This window comes from Budorcas taxicolor, chromosome 10 (assembly GCF_023091745.1).
Source record: "Budorcas taxicolor isolate Tak-1 chromosome 10, Takin1.1, whole genome shotgun sequence".
NCBI classification, from domain to species: Eukaryota; Metazoa; Chordata; class Mammalia; order Artiodactyla; family Bovidae; genus Budorcas; species Budorcas taxicolor.
This window is the reverse complement of record NC_068919.1, coordinates 100,424,153-100,441,360: the sequence shown is the minus strand read 5'-3', so window position 1 is coordinate 100,441,360 and position 17,208 is coordinate 100,424,153. Positions and strand designations below refer to the sequence as shown.

Genomic DNA, 17,208 nt, shown 5'->3' with positions numbered 1-17,208 from the left:
ATAAGACAACTTTGTGTTTCCTACTGATCTTGAGCTCTCTCCATGTTAACGTGTATCCGTCTTTTGGTTGGATGGCATCACCGACTCGATGGACATGAGTCTGAGCAAACTCCGGGAGGTGGTGATGGACAGGGAGGCCTGGGGCGCTGCAGTCCGTGGGGTCAGAGTCAGACAAGACTGAGCGACAGAGCAACATCAGCAAATCTTTCTAGAGCAGGAAATACGGGACGAGGAGTGAGTGCTTGAGCTGCCCTCCTCTGGAAGCTTCTTTACTAATTAAGAGGACTCACTGTGAGATGGTCCCCGAGGCTCCCCGCACGCAGACCACCCTCGCCCCGTTCACCCTCTGCCTCTGTTCTTCGTAGATGACATGGCGGAGCTCCTCCTCGGGGAGGCCAAGCTGGAGCAGTACCTGAAGGAACACCCCCTGCGGCAGGGCGCCAGCCCCCGAGGCCCCCGGCCCCAGCTGACGGAGGTCCGCAAGCATCTGACCGCCGCCCTGGACCGAGGCAACCTCAAGGTACCGGGGCCTGGGGCCGGGGGCGGGGCCGGGGGCCGGGGGCGGGGCCGGGGGCCGGGGGCGGGGCCGGGGGCCGGGGGCCGGGGGCGGGTCCTGGGGCCGGGGCGGGTCCTGGGGCCGGGGGCGGGGCCTGGGGCCGGGGGCGGGGCCGGGGCGGGTCCTGGGAGCCGCTCCACCCACGTGCTTCCGGGCTCGGGAGGGCACTCGACGCGGGGCTTCCAGACCAGCAGCTTCTCCCCCAGGAGGGCCTCTGAGGCCACGTTCTCCTGAGAAATGGCACTGCCGTCCCCAGGGGTCTGGCATGAAGCTGTCAGGTGTGGCCCGGGGCTCAGCCTGGCTTTATCCCACCGACAGCGGAGGAGCCAGTCCCGCGGTCCCTTAGCCAGCGATCCTCGCCCGCCCGAGGTCTGCAGCCGAGCGTCCCGGGCGGCCGGGCCGAGCTGTGGGGGGACCTGGCAGGAGCCCCCTCTGCCTGCCGAGGGCCCTAGCGCTTGAGGGGCTGCCCTGCGTTCATCCGCCCGTTTCTGGGTCTCATCTGCGTCCCCCCTCGCGAGGCTCTCCTGCTGGAAGCTTTTCATCTCGCCTCAGCCCCGGCCCCCTTCCCAGCGCAGCCTGCAGTGCTGTGAGTTTTTGCACCTCTGACTTCTTTCCTTCTTCCTTCCTCCCTTCCTGCACTTCCCTTCAGACTTAGGGACTCTTGTCTCCATGTCGGTCATTCTTCACGAAGCTGGTTCTCGGGACTCTGGTGGGTCTCGTTAGAGGGGACGGTGCAGGCACTCAGGTGTCCTTCCAGGAGTGGGAGTGCGCCTGTGGCTGCGCGGGGTGGGAGCCCCTGACTAGGTTCTGTCCCACTTCCAATCCCCCTCATTTCGTCTGGAAAACCTTTTGTTTCACCGGGTCCTCTTCATCCCTCACAATCCTGTGTGGCAGCAAGAATATTGAATTTCAACTTAGATTTCCGAGTTTGCTTTCCAGCGTGGCGTCATAAGCTATGTGATCTTGGGAAGCTGCTTAACCTCTGAGCTTCACATTTCTCTCCTGTAAGCCCACTTAGCTCAAGTCGTTTTGAGTCTCAGGGGTACAGATTCTTTCCCAGTCGGATAGCTCTAGATACGCGGCAGTGTTTGCTCCTTTCCTGGTTCTGCCCATACAGTGTTTCTCCCGTTGCCAAAAGTGGGGCTTCCCCAGTGGTTAAGCGGTAAAGAATCTGCCTGCCATCCTGGAGACACTGAAAATGCAGGTTTGATCTCTGGGTCAGGAAGATTCCCCTGGAGCAGGAAATGGCAGCCCACTGCAGTATTCTAGGTGGGAAAATCCCAGGGACAGAGGAAGCCGTGCAGGGAAAATCCCGTGGGCTGCAGTCCAAGGGTCGCAGAGAGCCCGACACGACCGAGCGTGAGCACCAGAGCCTTGTAAAGTGCTCCAGAGTCGCCTGGCTACTGCGTGGGCAGACCGCCCCACTCCCACTGGCCCATGTGAAATTTCCCCTCTGCTTGACCTCAAGGTCCAGGGTCTCCTGCCTGGGAGCTGGGAAAGCCCTATACAGACATGTTCTTGTTCAGTCGCTCAGTCATGTCCGACTCTGCGACCCCGTGGACTGCAGCACGCCAGGCCTCCCTGTCCTTCCCTATCTCCCAGAGTTTGCCCACGTTCATGTCCACTGAATCAGTGATGCCATCCAGCGACCTCATAGGTGCCCACGAAACACAGGTGCACCGAGGCTGGAGAGACCAGAGCAGGGGCCGTGTTGTGGCAAAAAGTCTGAACGAGCTGCCGGGGCCCTGGCCTCTGACTCAAGCTGAGAAAGCTGCGCTCATCCCGGGCTGGGCGGTGGGCCCGAGGCTGGGGCTGCTCCCGGGTCCCCTGGCTGGGGCCTGGGCCTAGCTGTCTCCTCCTTCGCACTCGCCCAGCAAGCCTCTACAGGCTGCGCCTCCATCCCTGAGAATTTTCCTCAAGCTCCTTCATGTTGGACATCTGGCTTTCACATTTGTTAACCTTTTTTAAATTGAAAGCATTTTTTCTTGGGATAGAATATAAATAACAAAATTTATCATTATAACCATTTCTTAGCATATAGTTCGCTGGCTTCATTTTTTATTTTGTTAAAGATTTTTTTTTTTTTTTGATGTGGGCCACTTTTAAAGTCTTTATTGAATTTGTTACAATATTGTTTCCGTTTCATGTTTTGGTTTTTTGGCCAGGTATGTGGGGTCTTAGCTTGCTGACCAGGGATCAAACCTGTGCCCCCTGCTCTGGAGGGCAAAGTCTTAAGCATTGGACCGCCAGGAATGTCCCAAGTCAGTGGTTTTGAAAGTGAAAGTGAAGTCACTCAGTCATGTCCGACTCTTTTCGACCCCGTGGACTGTAGCCTACCAGGCTCCTCCGTCTATGGGCTTCTCCAGGCAAGAATACCGGAGCAGGTTGCCATTTCCTTCTCCAGGGAATCTTCCCGACCCAGGGATCGAACCCAGAGTTCGAACCCGGGTCTCCCGCATTGGAGGCAGATGCTTTAACCTCTGAGCCACCAGGGAAGCCAGTGGTTTTAAGTGTGTTCATATCCTCATCACCACCACCCATCCTCAGAACCTTTTCATCACCCCAAGCTGAAGCTCTGGACCCGGCAGACAGTAATTCCCCTCCCCTTCCCGCTTCAGTTTGCTTTCCAGCCTGCAGTTCTCAGTTCTAGGGAGAGAGAGGGGGCACGGCAGAACCCTGTCCACCGTAGCCAGGCTGTCCCCCCTCCTGCTGGAGAACCCCGCAGTGGATGCTTTTTCATAGCTCTTTTTCTGTTTTCTCAAGTCTGCTTTGATTTCTTTCTGTTTCCAAATATAATTCTGATGCGTGCATTGGTGTCACTTGCTTGGGCCACTCTTAAAACCCCTTTGCTCCCTTATTCTCTGTCTGCCCTGTGTCCTTTCCAGCGCGGCCCCTGTGCCCTTTCAAGGACTGCCTGGAAGTTGACCACGCTCTGGCCAGTGACCTGTGTATCGCCCACCCCATCTCAGCCATAGATTACGGGATAGTGGCGCTTCGCGGTGTGCGTCCGTCAGCTGAAAACTTCAGCCTTGTATGGCTGGGGTTCCAAGGAGGATGCCTAGGAGAGGGTGCTACACAGACGGCTGGGTCACCTCTCCTCTCCCCAGGGATAAGTGGGGCTGGGGAAGGGCCCAGGATGAGGCTGGCACACGTGTGGGCGGGGAAGCCAGCCTCTCCGATGGGGAGGAGGACGAGCCCATCAGAGGACAGCTCGAACGTGCACCCTCTGGAGGGACCTGGTCAGTCCCCATAAGCAGCTGGAATAGCTCAGCTAGAAAAGCTTGTCCCTGGAAAGAAAGTCTGGTTCTTACACGAGTTTAGAAAGCCTCCCTCCTCGGGTTATTCGGGCTACAGTCAGTGGCACAGCCCCAGTGCTGTGCGCTCAACCCACCAGGATGTCCACGGAGCCACCTTTGTTGAGACAGGTGCTTCTGTGTTTTGTTCATAACACATTCCTTCCATCCTTGGCCCAGCCTGAGGCCTGAGGGGAGCTTGTTTTACAGCAGCTTTATTGAAACATAATTCACATGCCATAGAATCCTTGTTCAGATTTGATGGAGAAATCAGAAGCTTTAGAGACAAGCAAAAGTTATAAGAATTCAGCACCACCAAGCCAGCTTTACAACAAATGCTAAAGAAACTTCTCTAAGCAGGAGACACCAGAGAAAGAAAAGACCTACATAAACCCCCCAAAATTAAGAAAATGGTAATAGGATCATACATATCAATAATTACCTTAAATGTAAATGGATTAAATGCACGAACCAAAAGACAGAGACTAGCTGGGCAGATGAAAACCTGGGCATGTGTGCACTTCCACTTAGCACATCACTCTGCTTAACACCCCAAACTGTATGTAATTATTTTATATTGTTAGGTTAATCATGTTTGCATTCTGGCTTGCAATTGTAATGATCCTTTTATTTTTTGCCTGGGTATTGATTGTGAAAACTGATAAACATCTTCTACTATTGCAAAAAAGATAAAGTGTGCAATTTAATGGCTTTCAGTAGAGTCACTAAAAAGAATCTGCCTGCAATGCAGGAGACCCTTGTTTGATTCCTGGTCGGGAAGATCCACTGGAGAAGGGGTAGGCTACCCACGCCAGTATTCGTGGGCTTCCCTGGTGGCTCACCCGGTAAAGAATCTGCTCGCAATGCGGGAGACCTGGGTTCAATTCCTGGGTCAGGAAGATCCGCTGGAGAAGGGGTAGGCTACCCACTCCAGTATTCTGGCCTGGAGAATTCCATGGACTGTGTAGGCCATTGAGTCGCAAAGAGTGGGACACGACTGAGTGACTTTCAGTTCACTTTCACAGTAGAGTCACAGAGCTGTGCAAATATTGCCTCAATTCTGGAACATTCTCATCAGCCCAGAAATGAGCCTGTAACCGCCGGCAGGCGCCGCCTCTGCCCCCACCCTCCCAGCCCCGGGCGGCACTTGTCTGTTTCAGCCTCGGTAGACCGGACCGCCCCGGCCAGTACCCGCAGCGTGTGCTTGGCGCCATGCTTCTGAGGCTGGCCCGTGTGGCGGCGGGGGTCAGCACTCCGTTCCTGATGATGGCGGAGTGATGTTCGGGGGGCGGAGAGACCACCTTTTGCCGCCGCCCCGCAGTCGCAGTCGCTGGGCCCCGTGGGCGGCGCGGCCGGGGAGCTCCCAGGGCCGTCCGGGCGTGGGGAGCGCAGGCCCGCGGGGAGTGCGGGCGCGCATCTGAGGACAGTGTTTCTCTTCTCTCCTCTCCCCTCCAGTCAGAATTCCTGCAGGAGTCCAGTCTGGTCCTGGCCAAGCTGCACTACGTGGAAGGGGACTATGACGGCGCGCTCGGCCTCTACGCCCGGGCGGGCCTGGAGGACTGGCCGCTGGCGGGCGCGCCCCCCTACCGGCTGCGCATGGCCGCCGAGGCCTACGCCACCCAAGGTGAGGCCGCGCGCGCTCCCGCGGGCTGAGCCCCGGCTCTGCTGCCCGGGCCTCGCTTCCTGGGCGTCATCCCCGGGCGCTCCTGGCGAGGCAGCTGGGGTTGCCCCACCGCAGGCTGTGGGCCTTTCTAGGCCCGGCGACGTGGTGTTTCCCCAGAACTGCAGCTCCTCAGTTGGCTTTGCAGGAGAAATATATTTCAGTCAAGTTTCCCGATAGTTTATCTGCAACTTAAGCAGGGGCCATTCTTGGTGGCTCAGCTGGTAAAGAATCCTCCTGCAATGCAGGAGACCTGGGTTCCATCCTTGGGTTGGGAAGATCCTCTGGAGAAGGGAAAGGCTGCCCACTCCAGTCTTCTGGCCTGGAGAATTCCATGGACTGAGTGGTTCTTGGGGTCGCAAAGAGTCGGACACGACTGAGCGGCTTTCAATTCACAGCATATAAACAGGGTTTCCCCACTAGCTCAGCAGTAAAGAATCCACCTGCCAAGAGGGAGACCCGGATTCGATCCCTGGTTGGGAAGATCCCCTGGAGGAGGGCATGGCAACCCACTCCAGTGTTCTGGCCTGGAGAATCCCATGGACAGAGGAGCCTGGCGGGCCACAGTCCGTGGGGTCGCAGAGAGTCAGACAGGACGGAAGTGACAGCATGCACGCACACAGTATATATACAGGCACCCTTACTGGATGGCCAGTCGACACATGGCTGATTTTTATTGGCTGACCGCATTTTTATTTTAAGACCACCTCGGCATCCCAGGTGACCCACCTGCCAATGCAGGAGATGTAAGAGACACAGGTTTGATCCCTGGGTCAGGAAGATCCCCTGGAGGAGGGCACGGCAACCCACTCCAGTGTGTGTGCCTGGAGAATCCCATGGACAGAGGAGCCTGGGGGGCTACGGTCCATAGGGTCACAAAGAGTTGGACACGACTGAGTGACTCAGCATGCTGGGTTAATTAAGCCTTGGCGTTCACCTGGGGGCCTAGCAGCTCAGGGCACAGAAGAGGGTAGGGCTGCTCTGTTTGCCGCAGAGGACTATAATCGGATCTGAGGGAGCTCAGTCCCGTGGGGAGGAAAAGGACAAGGAGGCAGGACGTGCACGCTATTTGACCTTTCTAAGTTGTCACTTCCTCCTCTGTGAAATGGGTATAATCACAACCACTTCATAGAGTTCTGAGGACAAAGTCACATAATATATGTAAAGCACTTACTAAATGATGTATTGAAATGTTAGCCCCAAACAAAACAGCAAACAAGAAAAGCCACGCCTGGGTAACAGCTTTGCAAAGGAAAGATGACTGTGGGCCAGTGGGGCCAGGAAGGCTTCCTGGAGGAAGAGGCGCACTTAGTGGCGCTCTGAAGGCCTCAGTAAGAAGGAGACCCTCTGAAGCTGCCTCTCCCCTTCCTGCCAACCGTGGCCACACAGAGGCCTGGGTCCCAGGCGGCCGACCCCTCTGGACCAGCAGTGAGCTGGCCACTTGTGTGCAGCTGCGGTCCGCCTCGGTTGCCCGGTGCAGTGCCGACCCAACCGCAGCGTGCCCGCTTGAGAGCTCTGTGGCCGGGCGGCATATTCACCCCGTTCCCCGGGAATCTTGCTCCAGGACATTCAGATTCCTCTAGTTAATCTCTGCGTTCCCGTGGGCCGTCACTCCAACAGGGTGCTGGGGCTGACAGGCCTGCGAGGCCGTCTCAGTGGTTCCGAGGGTCTGCGCCACACAGCCGCCCTCCTCTGCCTGCGGCTAGCCCAGCACCTCACATGCCCTGGGCTGTGGGAGGGGTGTGTGTCTGTGTGTGTGTGTGTGTGTGTGTGTGTGTGTGTGTCTGTGTGTGTCTGTGTGTGTGTCTGTGTGTGTGTGTGTGTGTGTGTCTGTGTGTGTGTGTCTGTCTGTATCTGTGTGTGTGTGTCTGTGTGTGTGTGTGTCTGTGTGTGTGTCTGTGTGTGTGTGTCTGTGTGTGTGTGTCTGTGTGTGTGTGTGTCTGTGTGTGTGTATCTGTGTGTGTGTGTCTGTGTGTATCTGTGTGTGTGTGTGTGTCTGTGTGTGTGTGTGTCTGTGTGTGTGTCTGTGTCTGTGTGTGTCTGTGTGTCTGTGTGTGTGTCTGTGTGTATCTGTGTGTGTGTCTGTGTGTGTGTGTGTATCTGTGTGTGTGTGTGTGTGTGTGTGCGCGCGTCACCTGGCGGTTCCCAGTCGCCTGGCTGGCCTGGGGCCTGTGGGCTTGTTCCCCGGGGGCTGGTTTGCTGGTTTGCCCGCTGGGGGCGGCGGAGCTCTGAGGGTGCTTTAGCGCCGAAAGCTCGGGTCCGGAATTGGGCTCTGCCTCAGCCTGGTGGGGCAGACTGTGCTGCCACCCAAGCGGGCAAGGAGGGCCGCAGCTCGAGACTGGCCCTGGGTGGTGCGTGACAGTGGCGGCCCCAGCACGACTCTGGGGACACGCCGGCCGGCTCGTGGGAGGAGGGAGGCGCTCCTTCACCAGAGTGAGCCCGGGCGGGCCTCCCAGGCAGGGGCCCCTTGGGCGGTCGGGCACCGGCCCACGCCCCTCCCTCTGCCGCCTGCAGGCTGCTGCCCGCATGGACTGAGCTGCACACTTTCACAGGTCACCTCCCCTCTTCCAGGGGCCCCTGAGGTCTGACTCGACCCGGGGTCTCAGCCAGAGCTGGGAATGTCCCCGAACGTCCACATCTGCTGGGGCAGCTGTGGCTGGGACCGGTTTCCCTTGACTGGGTAACGTTAGCCTTGGCTCGTGGGGAGTCCGAAACCCACATTGTGCAGTTACAAGCACCTCCTCTGAGAGGTGAGTTAATCCTCCACACCCCTAATTCACAGACGAAGGAAACGCAACGGGGTTAGGTCACTAATGACGTTGGTGCCTGCTGTGTGCCAGGTGCTGTGACTCTTGTTTGGGCGTCTCAGCCAAGCCTCACCACCACCTGTGGGATGGACACGACTCTTTCCATTTCACAGATGAGCACACTGAGGCCCAGGGAGGTTGGATACGCTGCCTGGGGTCCTACAGCCGGGACTCAGCCTCGGCCCCTGCTCCTCTGCTGTGTTGGGAGCGGGGCAGACTGCGGGGTGCTCAGCTCCTGAGTCCATGTTCTCAGCCACCCTGTTCCACTGGCGTGTGGGTGGGAGTCTGCTCGGGCCAGTAAGGTTTCCGCAGGCAGAAGGCATGCAGGCCCCTGGAGAACCCCTGGTTTGCACCCGCACCCCTTCTCCCGGTGCCCCCCTGGGGTACCCCCTCAGTGCTCACCCTGCCCCAGGCTCCTGCCTACAAGCCCCAGCCTGCAGGCTTACAATTCCCGTCTTCTCCGAGGCCCCCCAGTGCTCACCCATTCAGAGTCCACCACGTTGACAGTATCGTAGCACCGGAGGTTAGAGTCCCCTGAACACCATGTTGGAACCAGCTGTACTGTTTCCAGGCCCTCCCGCCAGTCTGTGAATTCCACTCGAGGAAGAAATGTTTTGCTCGAGTGCCATCCTCAGAACCTAGCACGGTGTCTGGCGCATAGTGCTGTTGGACGTGAAAGTGTTATTTGCTCAGTCATGTCCTCTCTCTACCATGGACTCCTGGTAGCAAAGACCACCCACCAGGCTCCTCTGTCCATGGGATTCTCCAGGCAAGAATGCTGGAGTGAATAGTCATTCCCTTCTCCAGAGAATCTTCCCCAACCAGGGATCGAACTCGCGTCTCCTGCATTGCAGGCAGATTCTTTACCCACTGAGATGCTCAATTATTGATTGAAACTGATGGACGTTCCTTTGCTCAGATTTCTACTGGGCAGGATGCCCATCATGTAATTTAGGCGATTCTGGGCCTCTGCTCCCAGCTGTGATGGTCAGAGGCATCTCCTTTGCCCAGTGCTGACACAGTGAGCGCAGCTCGCTCGTTCAGACTCAGCCGCTGCCTGTTAAGAGGAGTGCAGAGCCTGCCGGCGTCACGAGTGACAGAGCCTGGTGCGGGCCCTTCCCCAAAGGTTGGCCAGTTCACTTCATTCCCGTTGTCAGGGAGCCTCCACGTGGACCTCAGCTCCCCTCCAGCCCCCAGCTCCTTCCTCCTGTCCCTTAAACCTCAGAAGACAAGCGGAGGATGAGAATAGGAGGCATGCAGGAAGTCTTCCGCTTCCGGTAGAAGTGGGTGAATCAAGTGTAGAGGTCCTTGCTCTGAGTGCAGGTTGAGGTACCACGTGAAATCTCCCAAGTGGGGGGCTTGGGAACGGTGAACGCGTGGCCACCGTCTGTTTTGGGACTTAGATCTGCGGGACATCGGCTACTTTCTGCAGCTAGGACGGCGGGGGCGGTAAGTGGCTTGTCTCCCGAGATGGCCTCTGCCCACAGCCGAGGCTCGTGCCCTGCTGCAGGAGGGAGCGCAGGTTGCCCTGGCCCCAGTGAGCGCGGGCCGCGCCAGCCCTGCGGGGGAGCGCCGGCTCGAGGCTGGCGGGCGGCTGCTCTGCCGCGCTCCTCTAGGGCGCGGCCTCCTCCGTGCCACTGACGGCCCCAGGGGGCGGCAGCCCGTGGCAGCCCTGCACGGCTCTGGGTGAGCAGGAGTGACACCCGTCAGTCGGCCGGTGAGGAGCTCCCACAGAGCCACGGCCAGCAGGCGCTGGGGAGGAAGGAGAGACCGGGGACATGCAAGCCCCTCGTTGGGTGTGCCCCCCAGAGCTCCGTCTCTGACCCACGCAGGACCTGCAGGAGGGCGCAGACAGAGGAGCCTGTGCCGAGTGAACAGAGGGGGCGCACGGGACCCGAGGCTGGGCACTGGCGCCCCTGCGGCGGGAGACCGGGAGCCTGGAGGCAGCCACCCGGGGTCAACCTCTTTTCAGATTGTGGAGGACTGACCCCCAGATACAAACGGGGCCTTCGCAGCCGTCTCTCATACACACGTCTTGCTTTCCAGTGGAGGAGACGGTGCCAGAGAGGGCAAGGGGCTCCCTCGGCCAGCGACTCGCAGGCAGGGCCAAGGAGGGGAGCTAGCTCTCGCTAGGAGGCTCGTCGGGCTGTGTGAGGGCTGTGGCCCGGTGGTGGTGGTGTTGAGTTGCTCAGTCGCGTCCGACTCTGACTCTTCGTGACCCCGTGGACTGTCCATGGGATTCTCCAGCCGGAACACTGGAGTGGGTTGCCGTTTCCTTCTCCAGGGGATCTTCCCGACCCAGGGATCGAACCTGGGTCTCCTGCATTGGCAGGCGGATTCTTGACCGCTGAGCCACCAGTGCCCAGCTGGAGAATGCGGCGGTTACCGTGCTGGGAGCTACGTGGGGCCTCCTTTGTTCGTGGGCTTGGAATTGCTCCTCTGACCCGCTGGCTCAGAGTTTGGGGTTTTGGAGGCAGACTTCAAGACGCGTGTTTGATCTCTAGCTTTGTCACTTACTAGCTTTAGGGTCTTGTGCAAATTTTACCTCACTGGGGCCCCTTTTTTTCATCTATAAAATGGAGGTGATAATGGTTTCTACATTACAGGGTGGTTGTAGGAAATGAGTGAACACCTGTGAAGCACTTAGCACGTGCCTGGCAGATCAACAGAGATTAGCTAGTTTTGTTCTTACGTATGCACTTAGTTTAAACCCAAATGGACAGATCTCTTCGGCAGCCTCCGGGAACACCCAGCTGTGGGAAGAGGGGAGAGGCGCTGTAGGGTGCCTGCTTTGTGTGGCTGAGGGTCTGGCTCCGGATGTGGGAGAGCAAGCGAGTCTGGAGGCCTGGAGCGGTGCTCAGGGAGGAGAGTCTGCTGATGGCATCTGAGGGCGCGGGTGCCAGGGGCCTGGGACGCCGGGAGCAGACGCCTCACAGGACTGCTTGCTGGGGGGGCCAAGTCAGAGGTCACGCTTCACGGCACCAGTCTTGCCCAGGGCTGACCCGGAAGGTTAGAGGTCTTTAGAGCTGTACCCACGTTCATGGTTTTATCACAAAGGGCCGTTCACTTGGGGATGGATCGTTGGATTCAACCAGCCTTCCTTTAAGAGCCAAGAACAATTCAGTGCATTCCCAGATAGCTGTCTTCAGAAGGGACGTGCTGAACACACTGGCTGATAAGACACAGCAGAGGAGGAGAAACTGTCTCCTCTGGGCCCCAGGGAGGAGGGCGTGTCCCTCCCCACCAGACCTCCCCTCCGGGGCGGAGGCCTCGCCTTCTGGAGTCTGCAGACCTTGTGGGCCTCTCGCTTTGCAAAAGTGCAGTGTGACGAGCACAGCTTTGTGGAGGTGGTAACAGAATTATAGCCTGCCCCCCGCCCCCCGGAAAAGATCCTGATGCTGGGAAAGACTGAAGGCGAAAGGAGAAGCAGGTGGCAGAGGATGAGATGGTTGGATGGCAACACCGACTCAGTGGACAGGAATCTGAGCAAACTCCGGGAGATGGTGAAGGACAGGGGAGCCTGGCGTCCCCGAGCCCATGGGGTCGCGAAGAGTCAGACACAACTTAGTGACTGAACAACAGCACCCCCTTGGGAATGTTACCCCTTCCTCACGTGAGACTGGCCCGCTGTGCCTGAGCATCCCGTCCTGTGGCGCAGCGTCAAGATGGGAAAGATGCTTGCCTGTCAGGGGCCGCGCCCAGGGCCGTCAACACAAACCTTTAAACATGGAAAGTCACTTCGTCATGTCTGACTCCTTGCAACCCCACGGACTGTAGCCCACCAGGCTCCTCTGTCCATGGGATTCTCCAGGCAGGAATACCAGAGGGGATTGCCATGCCCTCCTCCAGGGGATCGTCCCCACCCAGGGATTGAATCCGGGTCTCCTGCGCTGCAGGCGGATTCCTTACTGTCTGAGCCCCCAGGGAAGAGCAGTGGGACAGCTGTTGGGACAGGCGGTGCGGAGGGGCTGGCCTGGAGGCCGGGGGTCTGTGTCACCCCCTCTGTCTGCCCAGCCGGCCCCTCAGCAGACTCGGTGAGCGAGCGTGCTTTGCTCACAGAGTGCCAACCCGAGTCGGCAACTATAACATCCCAGAAGTCAGAGCCCGGCGGCGGACACGTGCAGAGGGTAAACCTGGGCTTCAGACTCCTGTGAAGTTCTGCCGGGAGCCGCAGGGCAGGGCCTCCCAGCTGCAGGGTAAAAGACCCGCCTCAGTCTGACTGTGGCGGCAGCGGGCCTCAGGGCTGGAAGCCAGGGCTGCCCTCCCTCCACCGCCCAGCGTGTCTTCCCCCCCCCCCCCCCCCCCGCTGTTTCCCTTCCCAGGCGCCAGACTCTGCTCCCCTTGGGCAAAGTCTCGGAAGTCTCAGCCAGGTCCTCACTGGGTCCCGCTGGCCCCGCCTGGGTCACGCTTGCACCCTCGACGCTGTTCCAGTGGCGTGCCCTGGAGCCGGCTCAGGACCCTCAGGAAGGCCGTGATGAAGAGGGTGGGCCCTGCAGGGCACTGGTAGGGGGCTGTCTCCAGGTGGCTCAGCAGCGGCCCCTCTGAAGATGAGCCTCTTTCTCATCAAAGAGCCGGGCACCTTATGGCGTTGTCTCCTGGAGGCGATCCCTACAGGGGAAGAGGGGAAGCGACAGCTGGGGGCGGGGGTGGGGGGGGCGGCCAGGTGTCACGGGCTCCCCTGGGGGCTCAGACGGTAGATAATCCGTGTGCAATGTGGGAGACCTGGGTTCCATCCCTGGGTTGGGAAGACCCCCTGGAGGATGGCATGGCAATCCCCTCTGGTATTCTTGCCTGGAGAGTCCCATGGACAGAGGAGCCTGGTGGGCCACAGTCCACGGCGTCGCACAGAGTCAGACGCGATTCAGTGACTGAATACTTTGCAGGCGACTGCTCTGTGACAGTCACTGTGGCTGGAGGTGGCCTTGGGACCAGACCACACAGGCAGCCTGCAGGGATGGTGGAGGGCTCAGAGGGAAGAAGGACTGGACTGTGCTGGGTTCCGGGTTAGAGCCAGAGCCGGGCGGTGGGAACTGCACGGAGCCCGTTATTCCCGTATCTCGGGACCTTTCTCACAGCTGCAGCCATCTCAGACTCCTGCGGCCCTGAGAGGTGGGGTTTCTGTTGGATTAGCACTTACTGAGCCCTCCCAGAGCCTGCGGTGTTCTCACCTGAGACTCCCATGTCAGAGGAGCCTGGTGGGCTACAGTCCATGGGGTCGTGAAGAGTGGGACGCGACTGACTCACACCTTCACTCTCCCAGGAGCCAGGCACGCCGTCTGCAGGCCTCCCGCTTGAGGGCGCTGCATCTTGAGAACAGTCCTGTGCTGAAGGGGGTGCCCTTCTCTGCAGAGAAGGCTGGGAGCTCGCATTTCAGAGGTGACTGCTGAGTCGCTTCAGTCGCATCCGACTCTGTGCGACCCCATGGACGGCAGCCCCCCAGGCTCCCCCGTCCCTGGGATTCTCCGGGCGAGAACGCTGGAGCGGTGAGGTGGGATTCGAATCCAGGCCCGGGGACTCTGGAGCCCGGACTGTTTCTGCGGATTAGGGAGGTCACTGAGGGGACTCTGGTGTCAGACACCTGCTCACCTTTGATGCTGCTCTGCAGTTCTTCAGCAATTTAATCAGAGCCTCACTTTTCTCACCTACACAATGGAAACAGCGGTACCTGACACGGACCCTGAGAAGGATGAGTGAGACACGACGAGGGAGAGCCGGCCTGTGTAGACCAGAGCCAACAGAAGGTCTGACCCCAGGGATCCCGCGATGGGCTCTGCCCTCCGCTCGGCCCTGCCTGTCGCGGGGCGGCGCTTCCCTCTTGAGGCTGACCTTCTGCCTCTCCCCCGGCTTTCACTTTATTATTCCTCTTGGCACCGACAAGACACGTGCGCATCGTATAAAAACAAGAAATACAGACCAGTCAAAAGAACCTTGAAATAACCATCACCCTGTCCCCCAAGAGCCGCCTTTGCTGACGTTTGAGTGTTTCCTTCCAGATCGTCTCCACACACACCCCGTGTGGCCTTTTGTCTTTTATAGAATGAGGTCCTATCATGTGCTGCTTTGGGACCTGCTGCCACTCTGGGACAGCAGGTGCATTTCTGCAGCGTCTCAGCAGCGGTGCCGCGTTTCACTCTATGGATGAGCTATAATATATTTAACTGAAAAGGCCTCTATTTTTGGCCATGTGGGCTGTTTTCAGCTTTTCCTGGCTGCATGTGAGGCTGTGACCAACGCCCTCTCAGCCTGGTTGCTGCGCTCATTCCTAACGGTTTCCCTGGGAGAGGTTTCTAGAAGTGGGGTTTCTGGGTCAGGAGAGGAGTTATTTCCAGACTGTCCTGCAGAACAGCCGCACCCATGTGCTTTCTACCTGCACTGTGTGGGACTAGCTACCTTTCATTCCGACCTTTGATCTGAAAATGAACATTTATTCTTCACTTGTATGTCAGGTATAGGCTATTGGGAAAATTAAGAAAACTATAAAGCAGAAAATAAAACCAGTCATCTTACTGCTGCTTGAGTTAGTTAATAATGATATATTTTAAAAAGATATATAGACAGATATTTATATCTATCTTTAAATAAGTCTGATTTATGTGCCGTGCTGTGCTAAGTCACTCGGTCGTGTCTGACTCTGCGACTCCATGGACTGTATCCTGCCAGGCCCCTCTGTCCATGGGCTTCTCCAGGCGAGGATACTGGAGTGGGGTGCCCCCTTCCAGGAAATCTTCCCGACCCAGGGATTGAAGCCACCTCTCTTCGGTCTCCTGCGTTGAGAGGCAGGTTCTTTACCGCTAGTGCAACCTGGGAGGCCCATGAAATAGAGACTTATATTCTGCGCACAGTTAGGGTTGTGCTGTATATACCATTTCCTAGTGTTTCCACTGTATGTATGTGTGTGTGTGCGTGGCAGTCATTTTCCCGTGTCATGAAGTATTTTTGAAACCAGGTTTTAAGGTTGCACAGTGGATGTGTGCCTTTGCATATATTTGAACCAGCTGCCTGTGGAGCATCTGTGTTGCTTCAGATTTTCATATCACGGATATGCTCTACAGCTTTCTAGAAAAATAACTTTATTGAGATATAATTTACATCCCATAAAGTACAACCTTTTATAGTGTGCACTTCAGTGGTTCAGAGTTGTGTAACAATCACCACGGTCAATTTGAGAGCATTTCCATCAGCCCAGAAGAAACCAGTGCTCAGTAACAGTCACTTCCATTATCTGATTAGTCACCGCCCCCCCCCGCCGCCCCCCCGCCCCCCCCGCCGCCCCCCGCCCCCCCCGCCGCCCCCGCCCCCCCCGCCGCCCCCCCGCCCCCCCCGCCCCCCCGCCCCCCCCGCCGCCCCCCCGCCCCCCCCGGGCCTGTGCTGTGCCTCCTCGCTCAGCCCTGTCCGACTCTCTGTGGCCCCATGGACTGTAGCCCACCAGGCTTCTCTGCCCACGGGATTCTCCAGGCGAGAAGACTGCATTGGGTTGCCATGCCCTTCTCCATGGGATCTTCCTGACCCAGAATCGAACCAGGGTCTCCAGCTCTGCAGGCAGATTCTTTACCAGCTGAGCCGCCAGGGGAGCCCCCAGCCCCACCCCGCCCCGCAGGCATAGTCAGTCACTAAGCTGCTTTTCCCCTATAGATTTGCCTATTCTAGACGCTTTAGATAAACGGAACGGCGAACGTCTCGCTTCCTTCACTTGGCGTGTGTCCAGGGCTCTCACGTGTCACATACAGCGTGTCTCGTTGCTTTCTGTGGCCGAATAGGACTCCGTTGTATAAAGAGGCCACGCCCACACCCGCTAACCCGCGCAGAGCTGATGGGCGTGAGGCTGCTCCTGCTTTCTCGCCGTCGTCAGTGACGCTGCTGTGAGCGTTTCTGCACCAAAGTTGCGGTAGATACATGTGTTCATTGCTCTTGGGTATTACTTAGGAGTGAAATTACTGGATCATGTGATAACTCTGTGTTTAACTTTTTTGAGGAACTCAAACTATTTTCCAAAGAGAGCTGTATTACTCTGAAAGGTGCTAGTTTCTCCACGTCCTGGTCAGCACTTTATCTGCTCTTTTGATTGCAGTTGTGCTGGTGTGTAGGGGAGTGGTATCTCATTGTGGTGTTCGTTTCCCTAGCAACTAATGATGTTGAATAGTTTTCTTGTTCTTATTGGTCATTTGTATATCTTTTTTGGAAAAATCTCTTTTTAGATCCTGTGTCCGTCTTAAAAGCGGGCAATCTGTTTTATTACTGAGCTATAACAGCTCTTATACAGTCTACAGTCTCTGCACATCAATACGGTTTTAAGGTGTTTTCTCCCATTCTGTAGGTTATCTGTTTACCTTCTTGATGGTGCCCTTTGAAACGTAAAAGTTTAAGTTTTTATTCATTTTAGTTTCTCTATTTTTTTCTTTTGTGCTTTTGGTGTTGTATCTAAGAAGCTGTTGACTAATCACTGTCACAAATTTTTTTTTTAAATTTAAAAAGAGTTTTATAGTTTTAACTCTTACATCTAGGTCTGTGTGCTTCTTTGAGTTGATTTTTGTATATAGTGTGAGGTGGGACCTGACTTCATTCTTTTCTTTCTGGTTATTCTAGCACCATGTTGAGACTGTTTTTTTCCCATTGAATTGTTTTGATGTCTTTGTTGAATTAATTGCATATAAATGTCAAGGTTTATTTCTGGATTCCCATCCCATCGCATTGGTCTGTATGTCTACATTTATGCCAGTACTACCCTGTGTTTATTATGTAGCTCTGTAGTAAGTTTTAAGATTGGGAAGTATGAGTCCTCCAACTTTGTTATTCTTCCCAAGATTGTTTTGGCTTTTCTGGGTCCCTTATATGTCCATATAAATTTTAGACTCAAATAGTCAATTACTGTGGGGAAAAAAAGCTTGCTGGGAA

General features: G+C 56.8%; 1 protein-coding gene across 9 annotated transcripts in view; it reads left to right on the top strand.

The window, feature by feature from the left end:
* TTC7B (tetratricopeptide repeat domain 7B) overlaps window positions 1-17,208 on the top strand; it is a 267,251-nt gene that overhangs the window by 28,506 nt on the left and 221,537 nt on the right. For all 9 annotated transcript variants that reach the window (XR_008199968.1, XM_052646213.1, XM_052646211.1 and 6 more), the window contains exons 2-3: window positions 366-520; window positions 5,305-5,473. Coding sequence is in view for 8 of the 9 variants with exons in the window: in XM_052646213.1 (XP_052502173.1) it covers window positions 366-520; window positions 5,305-5,473 (324 nt within the window). In the remaining variant the exon portion in view is untranslated. The remainder of the gene's footprint in view (window positions 1-365; window positions 521-5,304; window positions 5,474-17,208) is intronic.